The sequence below is a fragment of the Mytilus edulis genome, chromosome 12 (assembly GCF_963676685.1).
Source record: "Mytilus edulis chromosome 12, xbMytEdul2.2, whole genome shotgun sequence".
Lineage (NCBI taxonomy): Eukaryota > Metazoa > Mollusca > Bivalvia > Mytilida > Mytilidae > Mytilus > Mytilus edulis.
Window position 1 is genome coordinate 19,607,821 of NC_092355.1, and position 26,055 is coordinate 19,633,875.

At 33.0% G+C, this 26,055-nt stretch overlaps 2 protein-coding genes across 5 annotated transcripts in view; one reads left to right on the top strand and one right to left on the bottom strand.

The window, feature by feature from the left end:
• LOC139497978 (E3 ubiquitin-protein ligase UBR5-like) overlaps window positions 1-26,055 on the bottom strand; it is a 69,575-nt gene that overhangs the window by 19,780 nt on the left and 23,740 nt on the right. For all 4 annotated transcript variants that reach the window (XR_011657779.1, XM_071286235.1, XM_071286234.1 and 1 more), the window contains exons 23-31: window positions 24,944-25,270; window positions 24,340-24,486; window positions 18,864-18,988; window positions 18,202-18,325; window positions 13,509-13,614; window positions 12,873-13,039; window positions 12,416-12,596; window positions 11,171-11,341; window positions 8,323-8,437 (exon numbers count right to left, since the gene is read on the bottom strand). Coding sequence is in view for 3 of the 4 variants with exons in the window: in XM_071286235.1 (XP_071142336.1) it covers window positions 8,323-8,437; window positions 11,171-11,341; window positions 12,416-12,596; window positions 12,873-13,039; window positions 13,509-13,614; window positions 18,202-18,325; window positions 18,864-18,988; window positions 24,340-24,486; window positions 24,944-25,270 (1,463 nt within the window). In the remaining variant the exon portion in view is untranslated. The remainder of the gene's footprint in view (window positions 1-8,322; window positions 8,438-11,170; window positions 11,342-12,415; window positions 12,597-12,872; window positions 13,040-13,508; window positions 13,615-18,201; window positions 18,326-18,863; window positions 18,989-24,339; window positions 24,487-24,943; window positions 25,271-26,055) is intronic.
• Window positions 64-3,524, top strand: LOC139497979 (B-box type zinc finger protein ncl-1-like). Its single transcript, XM_071286236.1, has 2 exons — window positions 64-173; window positions 1,745-3,524. The coding sequence occupies exon 2, from the start codon at window positions 1,748-1,750 to the stop codon at window positions 3,410-3,412; it is 1,665 nt and encodes a 554-aa protein (XP_071142337.1). The 5' UTR covers window positions 64-173; window positions 1,745-1,747; the 3' UTR covers window positions 3,413-3,524.

A 26,055-nucleotide genomic window follows, 5' to 3' on the forward strand; every position in this document is an offset into this window, starting at 1 on the left:
AAAATCTATTTTTAGCTTTTATTATTTGGATCAGTTATTTTCCGTGTCATTTAAATATTTACTGATAAGTTAACTTGAATCAAGTATAGGCATGTCCTAAATAACTTCCTTGTTGGTTGACATTGAACAAACGGTGAAAGAGAACTAAACTTTTGTCATAACAAAATCAACAGGTATCTGGTTAAATTAATAGTTATTTTATTTAATGACTAGGTATAAAATGCAGGGTAATGTGTATGTAACCCATGTGCATACATTGTAAAAAATATGTCTTATTGTTAAAAGGAGTAGGTTCAGTAAGGTTCTAAAATGTCCCCCTTTTTTAGCGTAAATTTCAAGTTAGGATTTATCGAGCAATATCACAATAAATTATAGCTACAATGTAATACAAATAAGCCATTTTGTTGAAAATTTACGTTTCTGTGTTTATAATGATGTAACAAGTTGTACTAATACATGTATTGATTTTTCACAAAAAAATAAATGAAAATGGCTAAATTTCCATAGATTATTGGACAGGAAACATAGAGGGCATAAGTCAACAACAAATATCTTTTAAAATAAAGTGTGTAAAGACATTTCATGTCTTTTTTTAATATTTAGTTTGTCGACGCCTACGCTCTAGGTCTCCTGGTCATGCTGGTCCTTAAATTGGTTGAAATCCATCTGATTCTGTCAAATTTCACTAAAATTTCTTATCTTAACCTTTTTTGGATGTAAAAATCAACGTGTTAGAATTAAACTTTGACAAAAATAGGAAGTACACCACTAATTAATGGCCCCATTGCTTTCTATGTTAAATTCCTCAATTTTGAGTGGTCACAGCTCTTTTATCTTAAGTTCAAATAAAGTGACAATCATTGCATGTCAAAGCAACACCTTCTGGTGTCCTGTACTAAAAAAATCAACATACCTTACATGGCATATAAGAAAGAACTGGTTCCTGGAACTTCGGATGTACCAAAACAGGTACTTCCGATCTGACAAAAAGGCAAAATGTACCCTCCTTTTTAAATTTCATGCCATTTTTTTATTATTCAAATTTATCAGTCAAAAATTGTTCTGCAGTGATCACCAGTCATGCAGCTTTCATTTGATACCAAAATTAATTAAATATTCTAAATATTTTGAAAGTTATGTCCATGCGTAGGAACTATTTTGTGTTAAATATGTACTACTTTCTGGTATGTGCTTTCTGGCCAGGCCTGAATTAGTGGTGTTACACCAATAGTTCTATTTAACTTTCTCACATGTCTCTAAGGTCAACTTAAAACATTTTTTTGTCTTGTAACATTTAACTTTATAATCAGGGCCAAATATGGTCCTTACCGTACTAACTCCTTTATAATCTATGATGTAATTCATCATTTTTACCTGTGTGATTGAGATTTATATATTCAAATTAGTTTTGTTGTATGTAATTAACAAGAAGCACAGCTAGTGGCCAATACAACAGGGTGAATCAATGCAAGATAAACAAATAAAATATACAGCAACAAACGACAAACATTGAATCATTCAACAAGTGCCTGTCCCTAGTCAGGAGCCTGTAATTAAGTGACTGAAGTTTGTTGTACATTATATTTGCTTTCGTTCATTTTTATGTCCATAAATCAGTGTGTTAAGTTTTCTCCTTTGAATTTTTTTACATTGGTCATTTCTGGCCAAATATCATTATCAATTCACCATGAACTATTTGGACCTCGACAAGAATGCAAAATAATTCTATCTTGGGAATTTTCAGGTCATGGCATCCAGTAAACCTATTCCATGTGGACCTTGTATAGAAGGAAAAGTTACCACTAAAGCTGACATCTGGTGTTACAACTGTGATGAAGGATTGTGTTCAACATGTTCTGGTCATCACAAAAGATATAGATTGTCACGTGATCATTTGACTATTGATATTAAAAGTTATAACCCTTCTGTCCGAGCTATCAAAACAGAATGTGACAAACATGGTCAACAGCTCAACTTATATTGCCCGAGTCATTTAATGCCTTGCTGTGATGAATGTATATCCAATAGTCATCCGAAATGTACCGGAATAAAAAGTTTAGCTAGCGTTGTGGAAATAACCAAGATTGAAAAAAAGAAAGAATCAGTAGAGAAAGATGTCAATTCCATCTTACATATCTTAGATAAAATTGTAAATAACAAATCACAAAACATTAAAAGAGGAGAACAAGAACATAAAAGCATTAAGGAATTCATTGTAAAAATACGCAATGAAATAGATGAACATTTAACCCACCTAGAGAAGAAGATCTACCAAGAAGCAGATACCATCTTGAATCAGGAAAAATCAAAAGCCACAGATTTAATAGCCGAAATTGAAGGAAAACAGAAAAACTTAAAGAAAATGCAAGACCAACTACATACAGTCATACCCCATGCCTCAAAACTCCAATCATTTCTAGGTGTACATCAGATTGAACAACAAGTACATCAATGTCAACGATACATAGATGATCTGGACAAAGACGACAGGGCAAAAGAATTTACCATCAAAATGGAGAAAAACAATGAAACAGAAAAGATAATAAAAAAGTTAGGATCCTTAGGAGAATTAACTGTTGTGAAATCAGATATGGATTTGAATAAAGAAACAGGTGTGAGAAGGGAAGCACAAGTAGAATCACAAGAACAATCAAACATAAACAACATGACCATCAACATTGAGAGAAATATAGAGATCAACATTGGAAATATCAGTGACATGATTTGTCTGATGGATGGAAGACTTATAATAGTACAATTGGGTGACAAAGTTAACCTACTTACTCCTGATGGCAAACTACTGAAAAAGTTACCTATACCTGGTCAAGTCTGGAGTGTTACACAGATCAATCAGATCACTATAGCCATAACTTATCCTGTTGAGAAAGCCATTAAGATCTTCAATATAGAGAATGAAACAGTTACCAAAGTTATCACATTAAACAAATATTGCTATGGATTATCATCAACAGATGATTCTCTTGTTGTTGGTTTGAATGGTGATGAAATCCGTATTATAAACTTAGAAGGAAATACACTAAAGTCAATACAAGTTGAGTGTAAATCAGGACTGGAGTACCTTATTTACTGTAATGACAGAGTAATCTATAGTGACTATAGAGGTAAAGCAGTATACTGTGTTGATCGATCAGGTAAACAGATCTGGCAATATACACAGGATTTATCAGGACCAAGGGGACTTTGTACAGATACTTATGGTAACATTATTGTAGTAGATAAAAATTCTCGTAGAATAATAGTTATATCAAAAGATGGAAAGGAGAGTAAAGTACTGCTTAGTGATGGACTGGAGTATCCTAGATGTATTTGTTTGAAACATTGTGAATCTTCAGGTTTTATATGTGATGGCTATGGCAAAAACTTGACAAAGTTCAATTTCTCATCTAAATGAAATATACACTGGGAAGTCCAATGATTTTACCTGACTTTGCTAAATGTACTACAACTAACAACTTGTTATTTCTTTTTATTTAATATCATTATATACAGAATCAGTAAACTTATTTGTTTGTTCAATTTTTACATAAATTAGGCCCTGGTTTTCTCGTTTGAATTGTTTTACATTGTCATTTCGGGGCCTTTTATAGCTGACTATGAGGTATGGGCTTTGCTCATTGTTGAAGGCCATACGGTAACCTATAGTTGTTAATTTCTGTGTTATTTTGGTCTCTTGTGGAGATTTGTCTCTTTGGCAATCATCTAATTTTTTATATAAGTTGAGTCTGGTATCAGTTATTTTGGAACATACCCTGTGTTAGATCTCTCCATCATGTTCATAATTTTAAACATCTATACTTCTAAAATATTGATATCCAATTTGACAGCTGTCATGATGTTAAAACAGAGATTCAAAGGATACGATGTTAAATAAGAATAATGTAGGACAGATTAAAAACAACACTACTTCGGTCCTATTGTTTTCCACATTTGACCATGTTGACCCCTGGTTGGAAAATTGACCCAGGTTCAAATTTTACGGAGTTCAATTTTCTATATGTCACCAATAGTATACATGGTATATGTCACATGACGTTTTCAGTTGTAGTTAGAAAACCAGGATGGATTCAAATATTAATAGTTTGAAAGCATAGAAAAACTGTGCACCTTACAATTGCATTCATGACTGAATCAGATGACAATACATATACATTGATAAAAAATCTGGGCTAAAACACCTTAGTACTTTTCTGGTCCTCAAGGTTTAAACAAGTTTGCACACCCTGAAATGTCTTACTAAAGTTAGGAGATGTGGTATGATTTCTAATGAGACAATTATCAATCAAAGTTGCATGCTTTTTCTTGAACCATGATCAAGTACTAATTAGGGGGTGAAGGTCAAGTGAACCCTGCCATACAGACATACCTTACACACATTGAATTCATCAAATGTAGTTAACCTATTGATTAATGTACCGGGAAACATAACAAAACCAAACCAGATGCTCCGCAGGGTGCAGCTTTATACAACCGCAGAGGTTGAACCCAGAATGGTTGGGGCAAGTATGGACACAACATTTAAGCTGGATTCAGCTCTAAATTTGGATTGTGATTAAATAGTTGACACAGCATAGGTTTCTGACACAGAATGAATGTGGTCTAATGAACTTAAATTATTTTTTTTTGCCTTTGAGCAATTCACTATGCTGTTGAATATTAATCCTCTAAAAAAATGTTTGAAGAAATCTTCTTTATATTTATGAAATCTGAAATGAGAAAAATTGGACACCCCCCACCCAATTTTTTTTTCACATGCCCTTTCTCTTGTTCCAAAACTAGTCTCAATTCAAATTTCTAATGGAGTTTGCAACAATAACTACTCATTTAAATACATCATAAAATATTAAAATGTAAACCAGATGCTCCGCAGGGCGTAGCTTTATACGACCGCAGAGGTTGAACCCTGAACGGTTGGGGCAAGTATGGACACAACATTCAAGCTGGATTCAGCTCTAAATTTGGATTGTGATTAAATAGTTGACACAGCATAGGTTTCTGACACAGAATGAATGTGTTCTAATGAACTTAAAATTTTTGTTTTCTCTTAGAGCAATTCACTATGCTGTTGAATATTAATCCTCTCAAAACAAGAATGTGTCCTCAGTACACGAATGCCCCACTCGCACTATCATTTTTCCATGTTCAGTGGACCGTGAAATTGGGGTAAAAACTCTAATTTGGCATTAAAATTAGAAAGATCATATCATAGGGGACATGTGTACTAAGTTTGAAGTCGATTGAACTTAAACTTCATCAAAAACTACCTTGACCAAAAACTTTAACCTGAAGCGGGACAGACGGACGGACGAACGAACGGACAGACGGACGGACGGACGCACAGACCAGAAAACATAATGCCCCTCTACTATCGTAGGTGGGGCATAAAAATGTTTGAAGAAATTTTCTTTTTTATTTATGAAATTTCAAATGAGAAAAATTGAACCCAATTTTTTTAATCACATCCCCCTTTCCCTTATTCCAAAACTAATCTCAATTAAAATTTCTAATGGAGTTTGCAACAATAACTACTCATTTAAATACATCATAAAATATTAAGATGTAAAAAAAACTGCTTGTTATCACTGAATGTTATATATTATAATTTATCAGTTGGTAGTAAAAAGTGAATATACATTGTATATTGTATATATCAAGATTTAAGTTGATTCTGGACAAAGAAAGATAACTCCAATTAAAAAAAAATCTTGCTATTGCACAATATTTTGCAATTAGATATTTCTTGCTTACTATTCTGGACAAAGAAAGATAACTCTAATTAAAAAAAATTTGCTATTTCACAATATTGTGCAATTAGATATTTCTTGCCATTGCGCAATACTGTGCAATTGAAAAGACTTGCTATTGCACAATACTTAATATAATAATTTTAGATCCTGATTTGGACCAACTTGAAAACTGGGCCCATAATAAAAAATCTAAGTACATTTTTGGATTCAGCATATCAAAGAACCCCAAGATTTCAATTTTTGTTGAAATCAGACTAAGTTTAATTTTGGACCCTTTGGACTTTAGTGTAGACCAATTTGAAAACAGGACCAAAAATGAAGAATCTACATACACAGTTAGATTTGGTATATCAAAGAACCCCATTTATTCAATTTTTGATGAAATCAAACAAAGTTTAATTTTGGACCCCGATTTGGACTAACTTGAAAACTGGGCCAATAATCAAGAATCTAAGTACATTTTTAGATTCAGCATATCAAAGAACCTAACTGATTCATTTTTTGTCAAAATCAAACTAAGTTTAATTTTGGACCCTTTGGACCTTAATGTAGACCAATTTGAAAACAGGACCAAAAGTTAAGAATCTACATACACAGTCATGACAGTTAGATTCGGCATATCAAAGAACCCCAATTATTCAATTTTGATGAAATCAAACAAAGTTTAATTTTGGACCCTTTGGGCCCCTTATTCTGTTGGGACCAAAACTCCCAAAATCAATACCAACCTTCCTTTTATGGTCATAAACCTTGTGTTTAAATTTCATAGATTTCTATTTACTTATACTAACGTTATGGTGCGAAAACCAAGAAAAATGCTTATTTGGGTCCCTTTTTGGCCCCTAATTCCTAAACTGTTGGGACCTAAACTCCCAAAATCAATACCAACCTTCCTTTTGTAGTCATTAACATTGTGTTTAAATTTCATTGATTTCTATTTACTTAAACTAAAGTTATTGTGCGAAAACCAAGAATAATGCTTATTTGGGCCCTTTTTTGGCCCCTAATTCCTAAACTGTTGAAACCTAAACTCCCAAAATCAATCCCAACCGTTCTTTTGTGGTCATAAACCTTGTGTCAAAATTTCATAGATTTCTATTAACTTAAACTAAAGTTATAGTGCGAAAACCAAGAAAATGCTTATTTGGGCCCTTTTTGGCCCCTAATTCCTAAAATGTTGGGACCAAAACTCCCAAAATCAATACCAACCTTCCTTTTGTGGTCATAAACCTTGTGTTAAAATTTCATAGATTTCCATTCACTTTTACTAAAGTTAGAGTGCGAAAACTAAAAGTATTCGGACGACGGACGACGACACCGACGCCAACGTGATAGCAATATACGACGAAAAATTTTTCAAATTTTGCGGTCGTATAAAAAGTGCTTGTTATCACTGAATGGTAAAGATTGTTTTAATTTATCAGTTGGTAGCAGAAGTGAATATACATTGTATATTGTATAAAACAATGATTTAAGTTGATTCAACTACTATTCTGAACAAAAAAAGATAACTCCAATTGAAGATTTCTTGCTATTGCACAATACTGTGCAATTGAAAATTTCATTCTATTGCACAATACTGTGCAATTGAAGATTTCTTGCTATTGCGCAATACTGTGCAATTGAAAATTTTTTGCTATTGCACAATACTGTGCAATTGAAGATTTCTTGCTATTGCTGAATACTGTGCAATTGAAAATTTCTTGCTATTGCACAATACTTAATATAATAATTTTGTTAAAATCAACCAAAAATTAAGAATCTACATACACAGTTAGATTTGGCATATCAAAGAACCCAAATTATTCTATTTTTAATGAAATCAAACAAAGTTTAATTTTGGATCCTTTGGACCCCTTATTCCTAAACTGTTGGGACCAAAACTCTCAAAATCAATCCCAACCTTCCTTTTATGGTCAAAAACCTTGTGTTTAAATTTCATAGATTTCTATTTACTTATACTAAAGTTAAGATGCGAAAACCAAGAAAAAAACTTATTTGGGCCCCTTTTTGGTCCCTAATTCCTAAACTGTTGGGACCTCAATTCCCAATATCAATCCCAACCTTCCTTTTGTGTTGATAAACCTTGTGTTTAAATTTCAATGATTTCTATTTACTTATACTTAAGTTATTGAGCGAAAACCAAAAATAATGCTTATTTGGGCCCTTTTTTTTACCCTAATTCCTTAACAGTGGGAACCAAAACTCCCAAAATCAATCCCAACCTTCCTTTTGTGGTCATACATTTTGTGTCAAAATATCATTGATTTCTATTCACTTAAATTAAAGTTATAGTGTGAAAACCTAGAAAATGCTTATTTGGGCCCTTTTTGGCCCCTAATTCCTAAACTGTTGGGACCAAAACTTCCAAAATCAATCCCAACCTTCCTTTTGTGGTCATAAACCTTGTTTTTCAATGTCATACATTTCTATTTACTTACCCTGAAGTAATAGTGCTAAAACCAAAAGTATTCAGACGATGACGACACCAACGTGATACCAATATACAACCAAATTTTTTTCAATTTTTGCGGTCGTATAAAAAGACATTACTGACCTTCTTCATGGTCACCATGACCTTGATCCTGATCTGAGTGTTCTGATTGGTGGTCCTCATTATGATCAATATCTGATCCGTCATCATCTCTTTCCAAGCCATCAACAACCTCAACCTACAAAAACAATTTTAAAGCTATGTTTTATTCATCATATGTATCCATCAATTTTATGAAGATCAGATTTAGTAGTGTGGACTAGTGGACCAGACTAACTGTTGGGTCAGACAAAATTACTAGGTCTGTACAAGATTAAAAAAATCTAAAATGGTAGAAAAATGATGGGGGTATATATGTAAGACTCAGATCGACGTCCGGTCTCTAATCGACGTCCGTTCCTCATATCGACGTCTAAATCTGACGTCACAATAAAATATCCTCCAAATCGACGGCCAATGTAACGCCTATCTAATCGACGTCCATTTTTTGTCTTCTCTAATCAACGTCCAATTTCTAGCTTCTCCAATCAACGTCCGTTTTGGACAAAGAATACACAATTGACCCGAACCGACAGCAGCTGAAACCTTTAGACCTTTAAACATATAGGTTAAATTTTTGATTTTTTTTTTTTAAAGATTTATAAAATACTAGACTTAATATATGTAAACAGGTTGTGATATCATTTTCTTTTTTAATTTTAGAGATTATATAAAAATATTAAGGAGATGTAGTATGACATGAATCATGTAAACAATTCAAGTTAGAAAAATAACGGTCTTATTTATAAAGAAAAATGACAGACATAAACCATCGAAAACCACTGCACTACAGGCCCATAAAGAATATGTCGGGGTTATAAACATGTATGTGAGCACTCAACCTAGAACAGTTGTATAACAGCACAACATAAAACATAATGCCAATTACTTGCGTATATGAGAACAGTTGTGTAACAGCACAACATAAAACATAAAGCCAACTACTTGCGTATATGAGAGCAGTTGTGTAACAGCACACATAAAACATAAAGCCAATTGTTTGCGTATATGAGAACAGTTGTATAACAGCACAACATAAAACATAATACCAATTTTTTGTGTATATGAGAACAGTTGTGTAACAGCACAATATAAAACGCAATACCAATTACTTGCGTATATGAGAACAGTTGTGTAACAGCACAACATAAAACCTAATACCAATTACTTGCGTATATGAGAACAGTTGTGTAACAACACACATAAAACATAAAGCTAATTGCTTGCGTATATGAGAACAGTTGTATAACAGCACAACATAAAACATAATACCAATTTCTTGCGTATATAAAAACAGTTGTGTAACAGCACAACATAAAACATAATACCAATTTCTTGCGTATATGAGAACAGTTGTGTAACAGCTCAACATAAAACATAGTACCAATTTCTTGCGTATATGAAAACAGTTGTGTAACAGCACAACATAAAACATAATACCAATTTCTTGCGTATACATGTATGAGAACAGTTGTGTAACAGCATAATATAAAACACAATGCTGATTTCTTGCGTATATGTTTCACTACAGGTGTAAAACTAAAAAATGTGTTAAAAAATATCTTGCTAAGTCCGAATTATAATACTCTTTAAAACAATGGCTATACTTCTTTATTTTGTCTATTGTTAAATATTGAATAATGACCTCAAGATGTCGTTTGTTTTTCTTTGACGTTATGTTGTTTTCTCCTTCACATACACTTACATGTATGTCATTTATCAACATGCATAGGAATGACACATTACTATGTAGATCGATTCAATTAACTTTTTACCCAAACTTTAATATGCATGATACCTAATTCGGGCTGAAAGAAATCTATATGGAAAGTATGCATAAATGCTTGAACCCTACAAAACATGTACATGTATAATAAATGTAAACAATTTAATCCTGAATTCAATATTTATTAATATTGGACATCGATTAAAGACGACTACACTCAATCGGGCGTAGTTTTAACAATACATGCCGTCACATTGGACGTCGATTAGACTTATCAAAATATTGGACGTCGATTTGCGAATTTGACGTCAGATTTGGACCCAAACTTTTTATGCATGATACCTAATTCGGGTTGAAAGAAATCTATATGGAAAGCATACATAAACAAAACATGTACATGTATAAGTTTTACCCAAACTTTAATATGCATGATAACTAATTCGGGTTGAAAGAAATCTATATGGAAAGTATGCATAAATGCTTGAACCCTACAAAAAATGTACATGTATAAGTGTAAACAATTAAATCCTGAATTAATATTTATTAATATTGGACATCGATTAAAGACGACTACACTCAATCGGGCGTAGTTTTAGCAATGCATGCCGTCACATTGGACGTCGATTAGAGTATCAAAATATTGGACGTCGATTTGCGAATGTGACGTCAGATTTGGACATCGATCTGAGTCTAACATATATAATAGTCACATGTGTAATTAAAATTCAGAAATTATTGCGAAGTTTAATATTATTGCAAATAATGCGACTGGATGGGTATCGCAATAATACAAACATGCATTCGAATAACTGAAACATATATCTGATCGCAGGTTTTTTAGAAATCGCGCTAATTAAACTAGCATTTGTGTCCATTCTTGAAAAATCGAAACAATAAATGCATGTAATAATTACTGAATTTACAGTATATTATAATTGTATTTTAACATGTCAGGGTTTCACTCTATGCAATACAGTATTTTATTATTCATTAAGATACGCGGGCCCTATACAGTATGGATTTTTCTCATTGTTGAAGGCCCTTTAATTGTCTATAATTGCTCAAATTCACTACATTTTAATTCTGGTAAATAATTTAGATGAAAGAAGGAAATAATTAAGTATCAAATAAAATAATTGATCCTACCTCTTCAACGTCTGCTTGCATTATCTCATCGTCATCTCTTTCAACTGGATCCCTGCTGCTCTGGTGTGATGGTAGCACACTTGAGTGAGAAATGTAAGAGGAACCAGTTCCAGTGTCTGAAGAACTTGTTCTGGCTGGAAGTGGATCAACATTAAATATCTCCTCACTTCCCTGTAATAATAGATATAGAATCCAAGTGAAATTTTGTTTGTTTGTTTCATTATTCAAATTCATTGTCATGTTCCCTGCCCTTTCTTCTGTTAAAGTTTGTACCCAATTCCAAAAGTATTTATCAATTGAAATGTTGCTTGTCTGACAGAAAAAAATTTCTCAATAAATTCTGTCCATGAATTCCAACAAGGAAAATAACTTAAGTTTAGAAGGGAAATTATTCCGGCCGCACAAAATTTTTGCAGAGGCGGTGGAGCTTATACTAATGAACGATTGATTTTGATATCTAATATAAAAGCTGTTTGATACATATTTCAACCCCTATTTCAATATAACCTTTGTCTAATGAATTCAAAACTGTTGTTCAGGGGGCTCACAGGTCTAAATCAATTTTTTTTATTTAATATAGGATTTCTCTATATTTTTCTATAAATGAACTTTATCTTGTACGTATACTTAATAGAAAAATGAAATAAAAAAATGGGGTCACCGTTCATTTATGCTCACAATCTGCCTTCGAAAGACGCATACATTTTTGTTAATGTCCTTTTTTTCTGTTGAACAAATAGGAGAATTAGCGGTAATATCGAAATAAAAAAAGAACTAAATTACAGAAATCGCTAAAATTTTACAATTATTTAGTTTATGTACAGCTTATTCGAAAACAACAATAAAAATTATAGGTCACCGATGTGTTAAAAAAGATATTTCAATTTTAATGCCAAAAAATGGCATTTTTGCACCAAAGGGAGATAATTAAGAGCTTTATCAATGATATCAACATTTTAAAAGTCACCTGGGGCCAACACGAATTGATTTTTTGGAATGATTTTTGTACCATATGATAAAGTAACAACTACTTAATGTAATAAATAAAATTTGCATCAAAAAATTAAAGTTTAATTTTTTTCTGAAAATCTTATACCCACGAACCTCCTTAATAACTTTATACAATTCTCATTGTATAGCATGTATATTACAAAATACTTTAAACCTGTATAGCTTCAATATTTCCAGTGACCAATGAGAAAAGAGCAGTAGGTCTTGTGACCTCCAAAATAATTTGATACTAACCTGTACTGCTTCAATATTTCCACTGACCAATGAGAATGGAGCAGTAGGTCTTGTGACTCCCATTCTTACAGGAGCAATTAATGAGTTACCAATCTCACAAAGTTCTTCAATAGCTATATTTATCAAAGCTTGGAAAGCCTTTTTACATCTCACTAATGCCTCACATGACTTAGATGTTGAACTGCAAGAAAAAAGTAACATAGTACAGCAAATACTAAGACAACAGCTCCACTCTTACAAACAAATGCTATACATTTTTACTAAAAAAAAAATAATTCCATAAATACTGACATTGTAATTTGTTTCTAAAACTTTAATTTTTCTTTCAGATGTAATTTTTTTTTTATGCTAGTTCATTAACAAGCAACAAAAAGTTTTTCTCCCCCCCCCCCCTCATTTTGATAGATATAGAAAAGACTGTATTCTTCAGCATTGCCAGAATTTTTATGTGTCATACCTTTTCTTTTTGTTAGCATCAGGTGACATCTCAATACTGATGACGACAAAGATTCTTGCTACTGATCGTACAAATCTACGAGCCACAGTTTTTGCCTCGGCTTTACGACCCTCAGTATTATCATTCTGCATCTCTCGGATCAATGTTGTCAAAAGTGTTTCTAACATCTGAAAAATTACAAGCATTTCTAGACTTAAAAAAAAAACATCCCAAAACTCAACCATGCTTTAGTGATCAATGTATTCCAAGAACTAGAACTTTTTTTATTACATAACATGATGTGAGTTTGAATTTTTGAGTATGAATAAGAGGATTTGTTTTAAGCACCATGGGATTATCATAAGACAAAATGTAAGATCAAACATCAAACTCAGCAAAAACAAAAGACATCTACAAATCAACATACAGCCATCAATAATTGACAGATATCTATCTATAAGTTCTATTCACTGGACAAAACAATCATGAAATCATTTTGTTTTGTGACAGACTGAAATGGAGTCTCCCCTATTCTTAGTTATTTTCAAGATAACGATAATAGTTAGCAGATACAAAATAATCACAATAACATGTCCAAATTGTATTTCCATCTCATTTTAATGTTTTTTGGTAACTGTGATTTGGTTTTATACCTACCTCTACGCTACACTTGACCAACAGATTGTGTGTAAACTTGTCTAGATGAGCTGTACCACTTTGACTGTCTAAATATAACTGATCTTCATACACAACATCCGGGCAACTGAAAAAAAGCAATGTTAAAGTTTATAATGATTGATGGTGGAGGTGGAAAAACACCGTTTTTTCAGAATTATCGTGAGGTTTTTATTACTACAAATACATGAAATAATGCTACTGGTTCAGTATCACAATAATAGAAACTTAATATTTTTATCTCTGATACAAAGACATGTATGCAAGTTTTCCTGCAATCACAATATTTAACCTCACATTTTTGTCCATTTTACAAAAAACACAATAATACATGTATGCAATTATTTTACATTTACAGTACACTGCAGGTAGCTTTGTCTTGTTGTTTAATACAATTCCAGTCAACATGTAATCTTTTATGCTCAGATGTGATTTTAAATCATTGAAATAATTGGACCGAGTCATTTATTGCTGACTCTATCAACAATTATTCATATCGCTCACATTTAGATGCCCATCACTGCATTAAAGTCGACAACAAATACATGTAATGTTAGTATTACCCAAAGCCCCAGTTCAAATGCAGATCACAATATGAGGGATAAATCCAGCATGGGAATGGAAATTTTATAATCAGATATTATGTTGCATGTAACTTTCATCAATTCTGTTTGAATTTCTCCAAAAATTAATCTTTGAAATCTTGACTATTATGCTAAGCTATTCAATTTAAAACTAGATGTGTCAAAGCGACATGAATGGCCCCGTCCCAAAAAGTTGAAAAATCTGCAATTTCAATATAAACACATATGGACACAAACATGATGGTGAACTCACAAACCAAAAATCAGCCCAATATCTGAAGGCGTTTAGAAAAAAAATCCAGACAACTGTGATTTTCAACAATTTCTCAGTCCAAAGCCCGTAATTTGGGCAAAAATTAGTTGAGCTGAATGAAACTTGAACTTGACCTGTAACTCATCATGGTTAACTCACATACCAAAAATCAGCCCAATATCTGAAGGTGTTTAGAAAAAAATCTGTATAACTGTGATTTTCAACAATTTCTCAAAGTCCAAAGCCCCTAATTTCGGCAAAAATTAGTTGAGCGTAACAAAACTTGAACTTGACCTGCACCTCATCATGGTGAACTCACAAACCAAAAATCAGCCCAATATCTGAAGGTGTTTAGAAAAAAACTCTGTATAATAGTTTGTTGCGGAATAACGGAATGAGGGAATTACGGAATTTTGGAATTTCGGACAAGGGTAAAACTATATGACACCGACAACTTCTTTGTGGGGCCATAAAAAAACAACCAATTATTTAAACTTATTTTTTCATTTTTAAATCCTAGAGGAGATTCCAAAACTGTCACAATTAATTCATGCTCAGAAAAGTAATACTAAGTATCATACCAGCCTCTCTTTACAGAATTCTACACAGATCTCAATACCTACAGACCCCCATTGTTATCATAGTTTTAACAACTCACAATTAATTTCTCATCATCAAGTGTAACACACACATTCAAAACCAATTTTGTGCTAAACAAGAGATAAGCAGACAAGAGTTCAATGTATAGAAGTCTGATATGATGCTGTTCATACGGCCTTCTATACTCATCACAGCATGAATTATCACATTTATATTAGTGTAACTCTGCATATAGCAACTATTTATCAATGTTATTTTTCTGATTGCAAAAGTTGGTAAAAAAGCAATCGCTTAAAAAAAGAAATTTGTTTACAATAATCTTGATTAACTGTTTCTGATCCACAATTTTTTGTTTTCTGTGTATTAAACATTTTTATCCTTTTTGCCATTTTAAATTTTTTTTGATTGCCCCTTTAATATTTTTCTTTTTTCCATGCTCAGAGAAACCAACCATAAGCATATCATACCTGCACTACAAAACATTGAATCTAGACAGACCTCAATTTCTACATACTCCCAAGGAATCATTGAATCCACAACTCTCACTGTTATCATTTTTTATCATTGTGTGTGTAACACACACACTCAAATACCAATTTTGTAAGGAATGTGTAGAAAGAGGTCAATGTGTAGACTTCTGTTCTAGTGCAAGGTCATTAAGCTTCAAATGTGTTCATCATTGCTGGAATTTTTTCCTTACCAAATTCTTACAAGAAAAAAACATACTACTGTAAATTCAGAAATAATGGCATTCATTTATTATTGCCATTTTGTCATTTTAAACTAAAATGTGATTATAATTTTTGAGATATTGAGAAAAATCCTGTTTAATTTAAAACAAGAGTGCACACGCTGAAATGTCTCGCCTTAGATACTAATCATTGATATTATGTTGATAGTCCTAAGTATAAAGCTAAGCTTTATTACAACTGTCACATAAACTTAACATTAACCAAGATAACTAAACAAAGACCAATGAACCTTGAAAATGAGGTCAAGGTCAGATGAACCAGGCCAGGCAGACATGTACAGCTAACAATGTTTCTATACAACATATATAGTTGACCCATTACTTATAGTTTAAGAAAAATAGACCAAAAACAAAAACTTAACACTGTGCAATGAACCGTGAAAATGAGGTCAAGGTCAAATAAAACCTTCGCGACTGACATAAAGATCATAAAATATTTCCATACACCAAATATAGTTGACCTATGGCATATAGTATTAGATAAAAAGACCAGAACTCAAAAACTTAACTTTGACCACTGAACCATGAAAATGAGGTCAAGGTCACATGACATCTGCCCGCTAGACATGTACACCTTACAATCATTCCATACAACAAATATAGTAGACCTATTGCATATAGTATGAGAAAAACAGACCAAAACACAAAAATTTAACTATAACCACTGAACCATGAAAATGAGGTCAAGGTCAGATGACACCTGCCAGATGGACATGTATACCTTACAGTCCTTCCATACACCGAATATACTAGCCCTATTGCTTATAGTATCTGAGATATGGACTTGACCACCACAACTTAACCTTGTTCACTGATCCATGAAATGAGGTCGAGGTCAAGTGAAAACTGTCTGACAGACATGAGGACCTTGCAAGGTACGCACATATCAAATATAGTTATCCTATTACTTATAATAAGAGAGAATTCAACATTACAAAAAATTTGAACTTTTTTTTCAAGTGGTCACTGAACCATAAAAATGAGGTCAAGGACATTGGACATGTGACTGACGGGAACTTCGTAACATGAAGCATCTATATACAAAGTATGAAGCGTCCAGGGTTTTCACCTTCTAAAATATAAAGCTTTTAAGAAGTGAGCTGACGCCGGCGCCAGATCACTATCCCTATGTCGAACTTTCTGCAACAAAAGTTGCAGGCTCGACAAAAAAATCAAAATGCAAGTTTAAATTATTGCAATTATAACGTTGTCACATTTTTCGCAATAATTTCTGAACATAAAATAACATGACTTTGGAGAATGGGACAAACAGAAGAGGAATGTGGCTATCAGGCGATTCCAAATACTACAAAAGCATCATTCCTGTTAACCATCACAACCATAGCATGCTATATCATGGTGGCTATGTGCATTAAAATGTGGATAATATTAAGGTAAACCTAATCAAAAGATATAAGAAGATGTGGTATGAGTGCCAATAGACAACTCTCTTATCCAATTCACAATTCGTAAGGGTCAACCATTCTGGGTCAAAGTGCATTCTACAAACAACACCAACTTGGAATTACAACTCTCCACCTATAAGATGTTTTTTCCATGCTCAGAAAAAGTAATACAAAGTATCATACCAGCAGCACATAACAGTAACTCACACAGATCTCAATGTCTACACACGTTCTATCATTATACTCATGGGTCAATTTCTCATCACCGTGTCAAATACACTCAAGTTTTCCACAATTTTTATGCGTTCAGGATATGTAGACAGAGTTCAATGCATAAGTTTCTGTTGTGCTGTTATCTCATATGCAACGCTAGCTCATCACGGCATGAAATTAATGATTTTCATAGTGGTTTAACAACTTCTTCGTTTAAATTTAAGGCCTTAGATCTTTCTTTTAAAAATTAACAAATCCTCAGGAAGAAATAAATAAAAAGTTAGGATCTTTTTCAATAAACTTTATCATAAATGCACAATTTATAAAAATATAGATTTACCCTATATATTCAATGTAATTTAGTACCCTCTCGGACCATTTTAAAAATGGATTTTTCTTGAAAACGAAGTCGGTGACATATACTTTTTTTTACATTTTCTGATGTATATTTTCAATATCTAATTGAGTTCTAAGTTTTAAAAAAATCTATGGACTAGTTTATTTACTGATCCTTGACCTTAACAACTTCTTCGTTTAAATTTAAGGCCTTAGATCTTTCTTTTTAAAATTAACAAATCCTCAGGAAGAAATAAATAAAAAGTTAGGAACTTTTTCAATAAACTCTATCATAGATACACAATTTTAGTGAACATCTTGAAAGGTTTTACCTGAGACTTCTTGAACACTTGGAAAGGTTTGTTTAGTATGACTTTTCCTTCATCTATCTACTAAATTAAATACAGTGAAAGATCCATCACTCCTTTTCTTTACAAGCTTTGAGAGTGCAAGATTATGATGCTGCTATCACATGTAACTTTTAAAAGTGTTGCTATGGTAACTGTGTAGTCTGTTACTATGGTAATCTTACCTTGTGTTTTGTTTCTTCCCACTGTGTATCATGGCCTTAACGGCTGTCCAGTCATTCAGAATTCTTTCTAATGCTCTACGACTAAACTTTGGGGGTTCAAGGTCATGTTCTGGCATCTCCATATCTGTAAATAGAATAATGGGAAACAATTATTTTGTCATCAAAATACAACGTTAATACTATGTGTGAGGAATTTTCAAATTTCATAACATGATTGATTCTTGGTTGCTTAATTTCCAGTTGCAAATATTTCATTGATGTTCAGGATGAGTCAAAAACAACAGCTAATATAGGTTTATGCCTGAGTAATGGAAACCTTATTTTAATCATTAATGTGAACATTAGAGGTTACATCCTGATGTTTCATTTTACTATACTTGAAAGTTGTTGGGTTGTTGTCTCACAAAATAATTACCCACATTTCATTTCATTCTCCTCACATTGAACAACATAATTTCTATCAGTGATAATCATATAATCATAATGATCCTCTGATTGTGGAAACAAGTTTATCTTAGATTAAGTGGATAAAAGTTAACCACAAACTTAAGTGTTCAACAAATGTAAATTTGCTATAGATATTTATTCAAATTCTGTTAAAACCACAAATTCAAATTTCACCAAACAAAGAATAATAGACTATGTACACAATTCCAACTTACCTAATTCTTGGGCTAATGTTTTATTTCTGGTCCCTGGAGCTCTAGTTCTTGCAGGTCTATACTGTCTCTGTTCTACTAGTTGTCGACCAACAGTCTGTACAAGGAACAGTAAAATATTCTCCCCCCTGAAAAGAATCATAATGATCATAACTATATTTCTCCAAAACTCTGAAAGTTGATGCAATTTGTATTTTTCAAGAGATGCATTAATATCACTGTTATAATTTTAATGTTATTTAAAACTTCAAACAATTTATTTCAACACCAACAGCATTTTATGGGAAAAGAAGTCCATGAGTTGTAGATTCTATGTAAAAGGTGACAAAAGTTTCATGCATGATACTTCAGTGTAAAAATATACAAGTTGTTGTAAATGTGCACTTGTGGTTCCCAAATAATGATTTAATATCAGTTTTATGTTTTGAGAGTGTTAAATGTGTTAATATTTATATATAGTTTCTGTGACTTTTTAATGCACAGAAAGCGTACGTTACATTTTTAGTTATTAACTATATTATCAGTGCCGAAATGGCGCAATTTCGTCATGCACGGTTCAAGCGCAGCCATTTGATAAATATTCTAAGTACGGATCCAAAATTACACAAGAAGCATAAGCTTAAGTTAATCTATGCTTTAACTTAATAGTTTTACCTATTTTCTTACAAAGAAAGAATCATTTTGAGTCGAGGACTACCATGTTTTTGTCAGCGTTTGACGTTTCATTTCTGTTCCGGATTAGAATATTTACTTCCGGTAATTTAAAATAAATACTAGTGCAAAGGTCAAATTCCTCAGTCTTTGCTGTTTACATTTTGGCATATTGCAAAGATCCCGGGTGGTTCCTTTAGAGGTAAGAAGCAGCGCATTAGCTGTATGCCTCGCATGGTCTAAATTATTTAGTTTACATATATCGTTTGGCAATTCCTTGTCCTAGTTCCAAAAAACACATGCGAAATAATATTATTGAGATCAGCTCCGCCTATTTATGCAAATTTACATGACAAACTATTTATAAGACAAGTATCTTGAGAAAACGTACGGAATTACATGTTATATATTTTACAATAGTTTATTCTGTACATTGTTGAATTGTGCCGTAATAAATATACTATTTTACTACGAATTATTCATTCACGCTACCAAGAGAGAACAGACAACATATTTGACGTCCGTATTTATTTACCCTGTGTATTTACTATTTTTATGAGATATTCGTATTTGCTGGCTTTATAACTATATCAAAACATAGCGAGAAGCAGAAATTTCAAGGATCCACAAGGTCAAGTAGCTCGTTGGCTAGAAGTTTTATCCCAGTATAACTTTGAAATCCAACATAGGGCAGGTAAAAAACACCAGAACGCAGATGCTCTTTCTCGGAAAAACGTAGAAGATGACAGATGTAGCCATTTAAGGGAAGGTAAAACTGACACAACTTGTCAAGAATGCATAGAAACAGAGCATGACTGGGATAACTTTAGGACAGAGGTAGACGATATAGGTAACCTTAGTAAAGGTGAGGTAATTACTCATGGGCTTTTGGACTCAATACGTACAGTAACAAGGAGTCAGACCAAAAATACTCCCTCCTCGAAGGTAAATGTGTCAAACTGGTTCACTGGGTACACCTCTAAAGAGATAGAAGCAATACAAAGAGAGGATACAGAGTTAGGTAGGCTCCATAAGTGGAAAGACACCGGTTCCTGCCCTACTCGGGATCAAGTTGTACAATATAGCCCAGCTATACGTAAATACTGGTTAAACTTCAATAACATAGAACTTGTAGAAGGGGTACTTTATCAAAAAAGAGTTCATTCTACAGGAACATCTAGTCTCCAAATTTTGGTACCTAAAGTCCTAAGACAAGAAGTTATAACCATGTGTCATGATCATATTTTTGGAGCTCACATGGGGGTGAGTAAAACTATTGAAAAGCTGAAATCCCAATTTCACTGGTACTGTATGGGAATTGATGTAAAGAGCCATATAAAACATTGCCCGGTATGCAATAGGTTTAAGAAAAGTAAAAAACATAGGGCCTCCCTACAAAATTATATAGTGGGTCATCCAATGGACAGAATAGCTTTAGATGTGATCGGCCCATTACCAAAAACAAAAAGAAGTAATCAATATATTTTAGTAATCGGTGACCATTTCACACGCTGGATGGAGGCCTATCCACTTCCCAATCAACAAGCAGAACAGGTAGCAGAGAAACTAGTACATGAATTCATTGGTAGATTTGGTATTCCTTTAGAAATACACACGGATCAAGGTAGAAACTTTGAGTCTGACCTTTTCAAAGAAATATGCACTTTACTAGAGATTAAGAAAACTCGCTCCACACCTTATCGACCATCATCAAATGGACTTATAGAAAAGTTTAATCAGACGCTGGAAAAAATGTTGAGAAGTTTTATAAATAACAACCAGACGAATTGGGATCAATTTGTAGGATTATTATTAGCTGCTTATCGCAGCACTCCACATCCAGCAACAGGTTTCACTCCAAACTTTTTAATGTTCGGAAGGGAGGTAAATTTGCCAAATCATATCTTATTCCCCTTACCAAAACATGAATCTTTAAGTGTTGGTGAGTATGCTTACAAACTACATAGCAAGATGGAAGAAGTATTTAAAACAGCTAGAGAAAGTTTACAGCTGTCAGCAGAACGTCAGAAAAAAGACTACGATACTCGCCTGGTCGAAAACAAATTTACAGTGGGGTCTTTGGTATACAAAAGCAATACATTTTATAGAAAGTTAGATGCCCCATGGTCAGGTCCATATGTGGTGATGGAAATACTAAGCCCTGTTGTATACAAAATTAGGAACCAGAAGAAAACAGAAATTATTCATCATGATCGATTAAAACCATACTCTACACAACAACCTCCAAGTTGGGTACACAAAATTCAGAGCTCCATTAAGCCGAAAGTAATATAAGCTTATTCCTCTCAATAAATAAATATATAGATATATATATATATATATATACAAAAGATATGTTCTATTACAGATAAAATCATGTTTGCCTGTAATGGGAATCTGTGTACTTTTAAAACTACATCAAAGAAAATAATGAAATGGCATGTTATTAGACATCATATGCCACTAGAATCTGTTCCTTTCCACTGTACCCTCTGTCAGTATAGAGCCAAAAACTTCATGCAACTCAACAAGCATTTTGATCAACAAAAACATAAATTAATGAATTTACAGCAGAACCTAAGTCCAGAACAATGTATTGGAACCAGTAAACCCTATGAGTTGACTTTCACCCATGATAAAAGAGGAGATGTCCAAATATTGCAGGCAGAGTCGATACCAGAAGAAATCGTTGTACAAACTGAAGAATCAGTTTCTTTGTCAGATGTAGTTACCATTGAAGAGACAACCCACATTACAGAAGATATTTTACAAAAAGCGGTAAAATATGCAGAAATTCAGGAAGAGGAAGACTTCATTCCAGATTACGATGACTACTCAATAGATGATACTACAGTAATAAATAAACCAAAGGACAACTCCTGTCAGACAGATGAGGATCTTGTGCAGCGTGTAAGCCTATTGGAGGAACAGTTAAAAATGGAAAGGGAGAGTCATAAAATTGAAACTAACAAATTGGCAGATTTCATTGAAAGATTACAGACGAGACTTGAGAAAAAGGAAGAGGAAGTTAAAAACCTCAATTCCATGATTGTTGCCATTGACGAATACGAAAATTTACCAAAATACGGTACACGAAGTTCCCATGCTCTAGATGGTTTTGAAGAGCTTTGGAACAATCCAGATGATGAAACAGTTCGTTTACAACAGCAGTTCAAAGATAATAACAATAATTCAACAAAAAGACCAGTAAACCAAAGTCCTAACCCAACTAAGAAGAGGCTAAAAAGTGTGGTTATACGGCCAAAGTCTAGTGTGGAAGTGTGGAAAGAATTTGCACACAAAGTTAATAAATCATATAAGAAGGACTTGTTACCCAGAAAGGGATATCGTTTTTAAATGACTTTAATATGTATAATTACTCATGACTACACATGTTACAAATATGTTCTAATCTTTCTTTGTATTTTTATGAGTACAAATTTTTATATATGATGAAAGGGAGAAGTGCACATAAACTGAAAATTTAAATGTTGTTTTTTTATATATATTCAATGTAAGGAATTTTACACTCGTAAACAGGCGCATTAGTTTGTTTATTCATGCAATTCTTTAAACGGGCGCATTAGTTCGTTGTTATAAAATAAAATGAACTTCAATATTTCGGGGACGAAATGAATTCTAAGGGAGGGGCAGTGTTGTAAATGTGCACTTGTGGTTCCCAAATAATGATTTAATATCAGTTTTATGTTTTGAGAGTGTTAAATGTGTTAATATTTATATATAGTTTCTGTGACTTTTTAATGCACAGAAAGCGTACGTTACATTTTTAGTTATTAACTATATTATCAGTGCCGAAATGGCGCAATTTCGTCATGCACGGTTCAAGCGCAGCCATTTGATAAATATTCTAAGTACGGATCCAAAATTACACAAGAAGCATAAGCTTAAGTTAATCTATGCTTTAACTTAATAGTTTTACCTATTTTCTTACAAAGAAAGAATCATTTTGAGTCGAGGACTACCATGTTTTTGTCAGCGTTTGACGTTTCATTTCTGTTCCGGATTAGAATATTTACTTCCGGTAATTTAAAATAAATACTAGTGCAAAGGTCAAATTCCTCAGTCTTTGCTGTTTACATTTTGGCATATTGCAAAGATCCCGGGTGGTTCCTTTAGAGGTAAGAAGCAGCGCATTAGCTGTATGCCTCGCATGGTCTAAATTATTTAGTTTACATATATCGTTTGGCAATTCCTTGTCCTAGTTCCAAAAAACACATGCGAAATAATATTATTGAGATCAGCTCCGCCTATTTATGCAAATTTACATGACAAACTATTTATAAGACAAGTATCTTGAGAAAACGTACGGAATTACATGTTATATATTTTACAATAGTTTATTCTGTACATTGTTGAATTGTGCCGTAATAAATATACTATTTTACTACGAATTATTCATTCACGCTACCAAGAGAGAACAGACAACATATTTGACGTCCGTATTTATTTACCCTGTGTATTTACTATTTTTATGAGATATTCGTATTTGCTGGCTTTATAACTATATCAAAACATAGCGAGAAGCAGAAATTACAACACAAGTATATGATTATGTGTAAATTCTGTAAATGTCTTACATGGTACTACATGATCACATGAAGCTTGATACAAAATTTCAGGAAAATATGATTTATAGTTCTTAAGAAAACTGTGACAAAAACTATTGTCAACAGGCAGATTATGAATGACTGAAAGAAACCTGGACAGTCATAAAAGAGCCTCTTTTTTCTTTTTATTAGCAGGGGTATATGAGGGGAAATTCATTAAAAGTGTTCATGGATTTTATAAACATATCTGTTAAACAAACCTGCTATTAGGGAGAGTAACCAGATCTGTGTCTGTTAGTATTTTGCTCAACAAGTCAAACCTGGGTCCCTGTTGTCCAGCAACCAGACTTTTACATTTACATTTTTCCCAGCAGTCACAGTAAGCAGTTGGTGAGGTCCTCTTCATTCTTAAATAAAATATGTTAATTTTTTTTTAGCTACAATTTAAATAAATATTCTGGTTCTGTTAATGTATAGCGGCGAGTTGTAGAATGATTCAATATCAGAGCTCTTCCTGAAAAATAAAGGTGTAGGTATGGGAGATGATAAAAATTCAAGTACTAATGGTAATAAGAATAATCGTCATATTCTCCTGGTAGACTTTATCTTCTTAATACTAGGTAGGTGAAGTTTCAGTTTCAATTTCCTAAATATTTCAATATCATTCATATAAACAATTAAATTTATAGAAAAACATTTTTTCCTGTCATATTCATTTCTACATATTTTTCTGTCAGATGGTGTAGAAAATGTTTATTCATCCCCTTTTGTAAAGATCGTGACTTTCCGTCCCTGGTTCTTATACATATGTTTTTTATGTAACATCAGCCCTTTTCTTATGTCAGTAGACATTTAAGAACTTACTTGCAATCATGTCCTTTATGACACACCCTTGCACACTCTGTACAGCAACATAGGGAACCAGTCAACCCACATGTCTTGCACTCGAATATATCCTGTTTTATATGTTCTCTCCCCGTCCACGTAAAACTACACGTGTCATTACAACATAACATCTGTAGCGGAGAACTGTCGAGGGTGGAGCCAGGAGGGTAAATCATCTTCATGAATGTTGTTTTGTCTGTGTCGTCCTTACTGGTCAACTTTCTACATGTGTCAAGGATAACAAGTGCCCCCTGGTAGGCACAACCTCTAACTGACTGCATAAAGGGAGTTAATCCCTCTGCATTTCTGAAATAGAAATTTAGCATATGGTCAATAATCATGTCATCTGATGTTCAGTCGTCTGTTTATGCGGTTCATAAGTGTTTCTAGTTTTATGTTTTTATATAGATTAGACTGTTGGTTTTCCCGTTTGAATGGTTTTACAAAAGTAATTTTTTGGGCCCTTTATAGCTTGCTGTTCGGTGTTAGCCAAAGCCTCGTGTTGAAGGTCGTTCCTTGACCTATAATGGTTTATTTTTATAAATTGTTACTTGGATGGAGAGTTGTCTCATTTGCACTCATACCATATGTTCTGATATCCATCTCATTGAATCCTAAATGGAATAATCATCTAATATTTCCAACAGATGTTAAGCAATGTGTATGAACATGCTGAAAGGATCTTCTATGATTTCATTATTATTTGTTGGATATCAGTTTTTGTGGATTTTGTGGGTACAAGTGAACCCTGAAATGAAATGTTTACCGTAGAATATATTTTTTATAGACTTTCATTTTTTTACATAAATAAGGCCATTAGTTTTCTCGTTTGAATTGTTTTACATTGTCTTATCGGGGCCTTTTATAGCTGACTATGCGGTATGGGCTTTGCTCATTGTTGAAGGCCCTACGGTGACCTATAGTTGTTAATGTCTGTGTCATTTTGTCTTTTGTGGATAGTTGTCTCATTGGCAATCATACCACATCTTCTTTTTTATATATTGTATGCAGACTTTTGTAAGACTAACTGTTGTCCATAAAAGTAGGTAGAATAGAAAGATGCAAACACCATGTAGTACCTTGTTACTTGT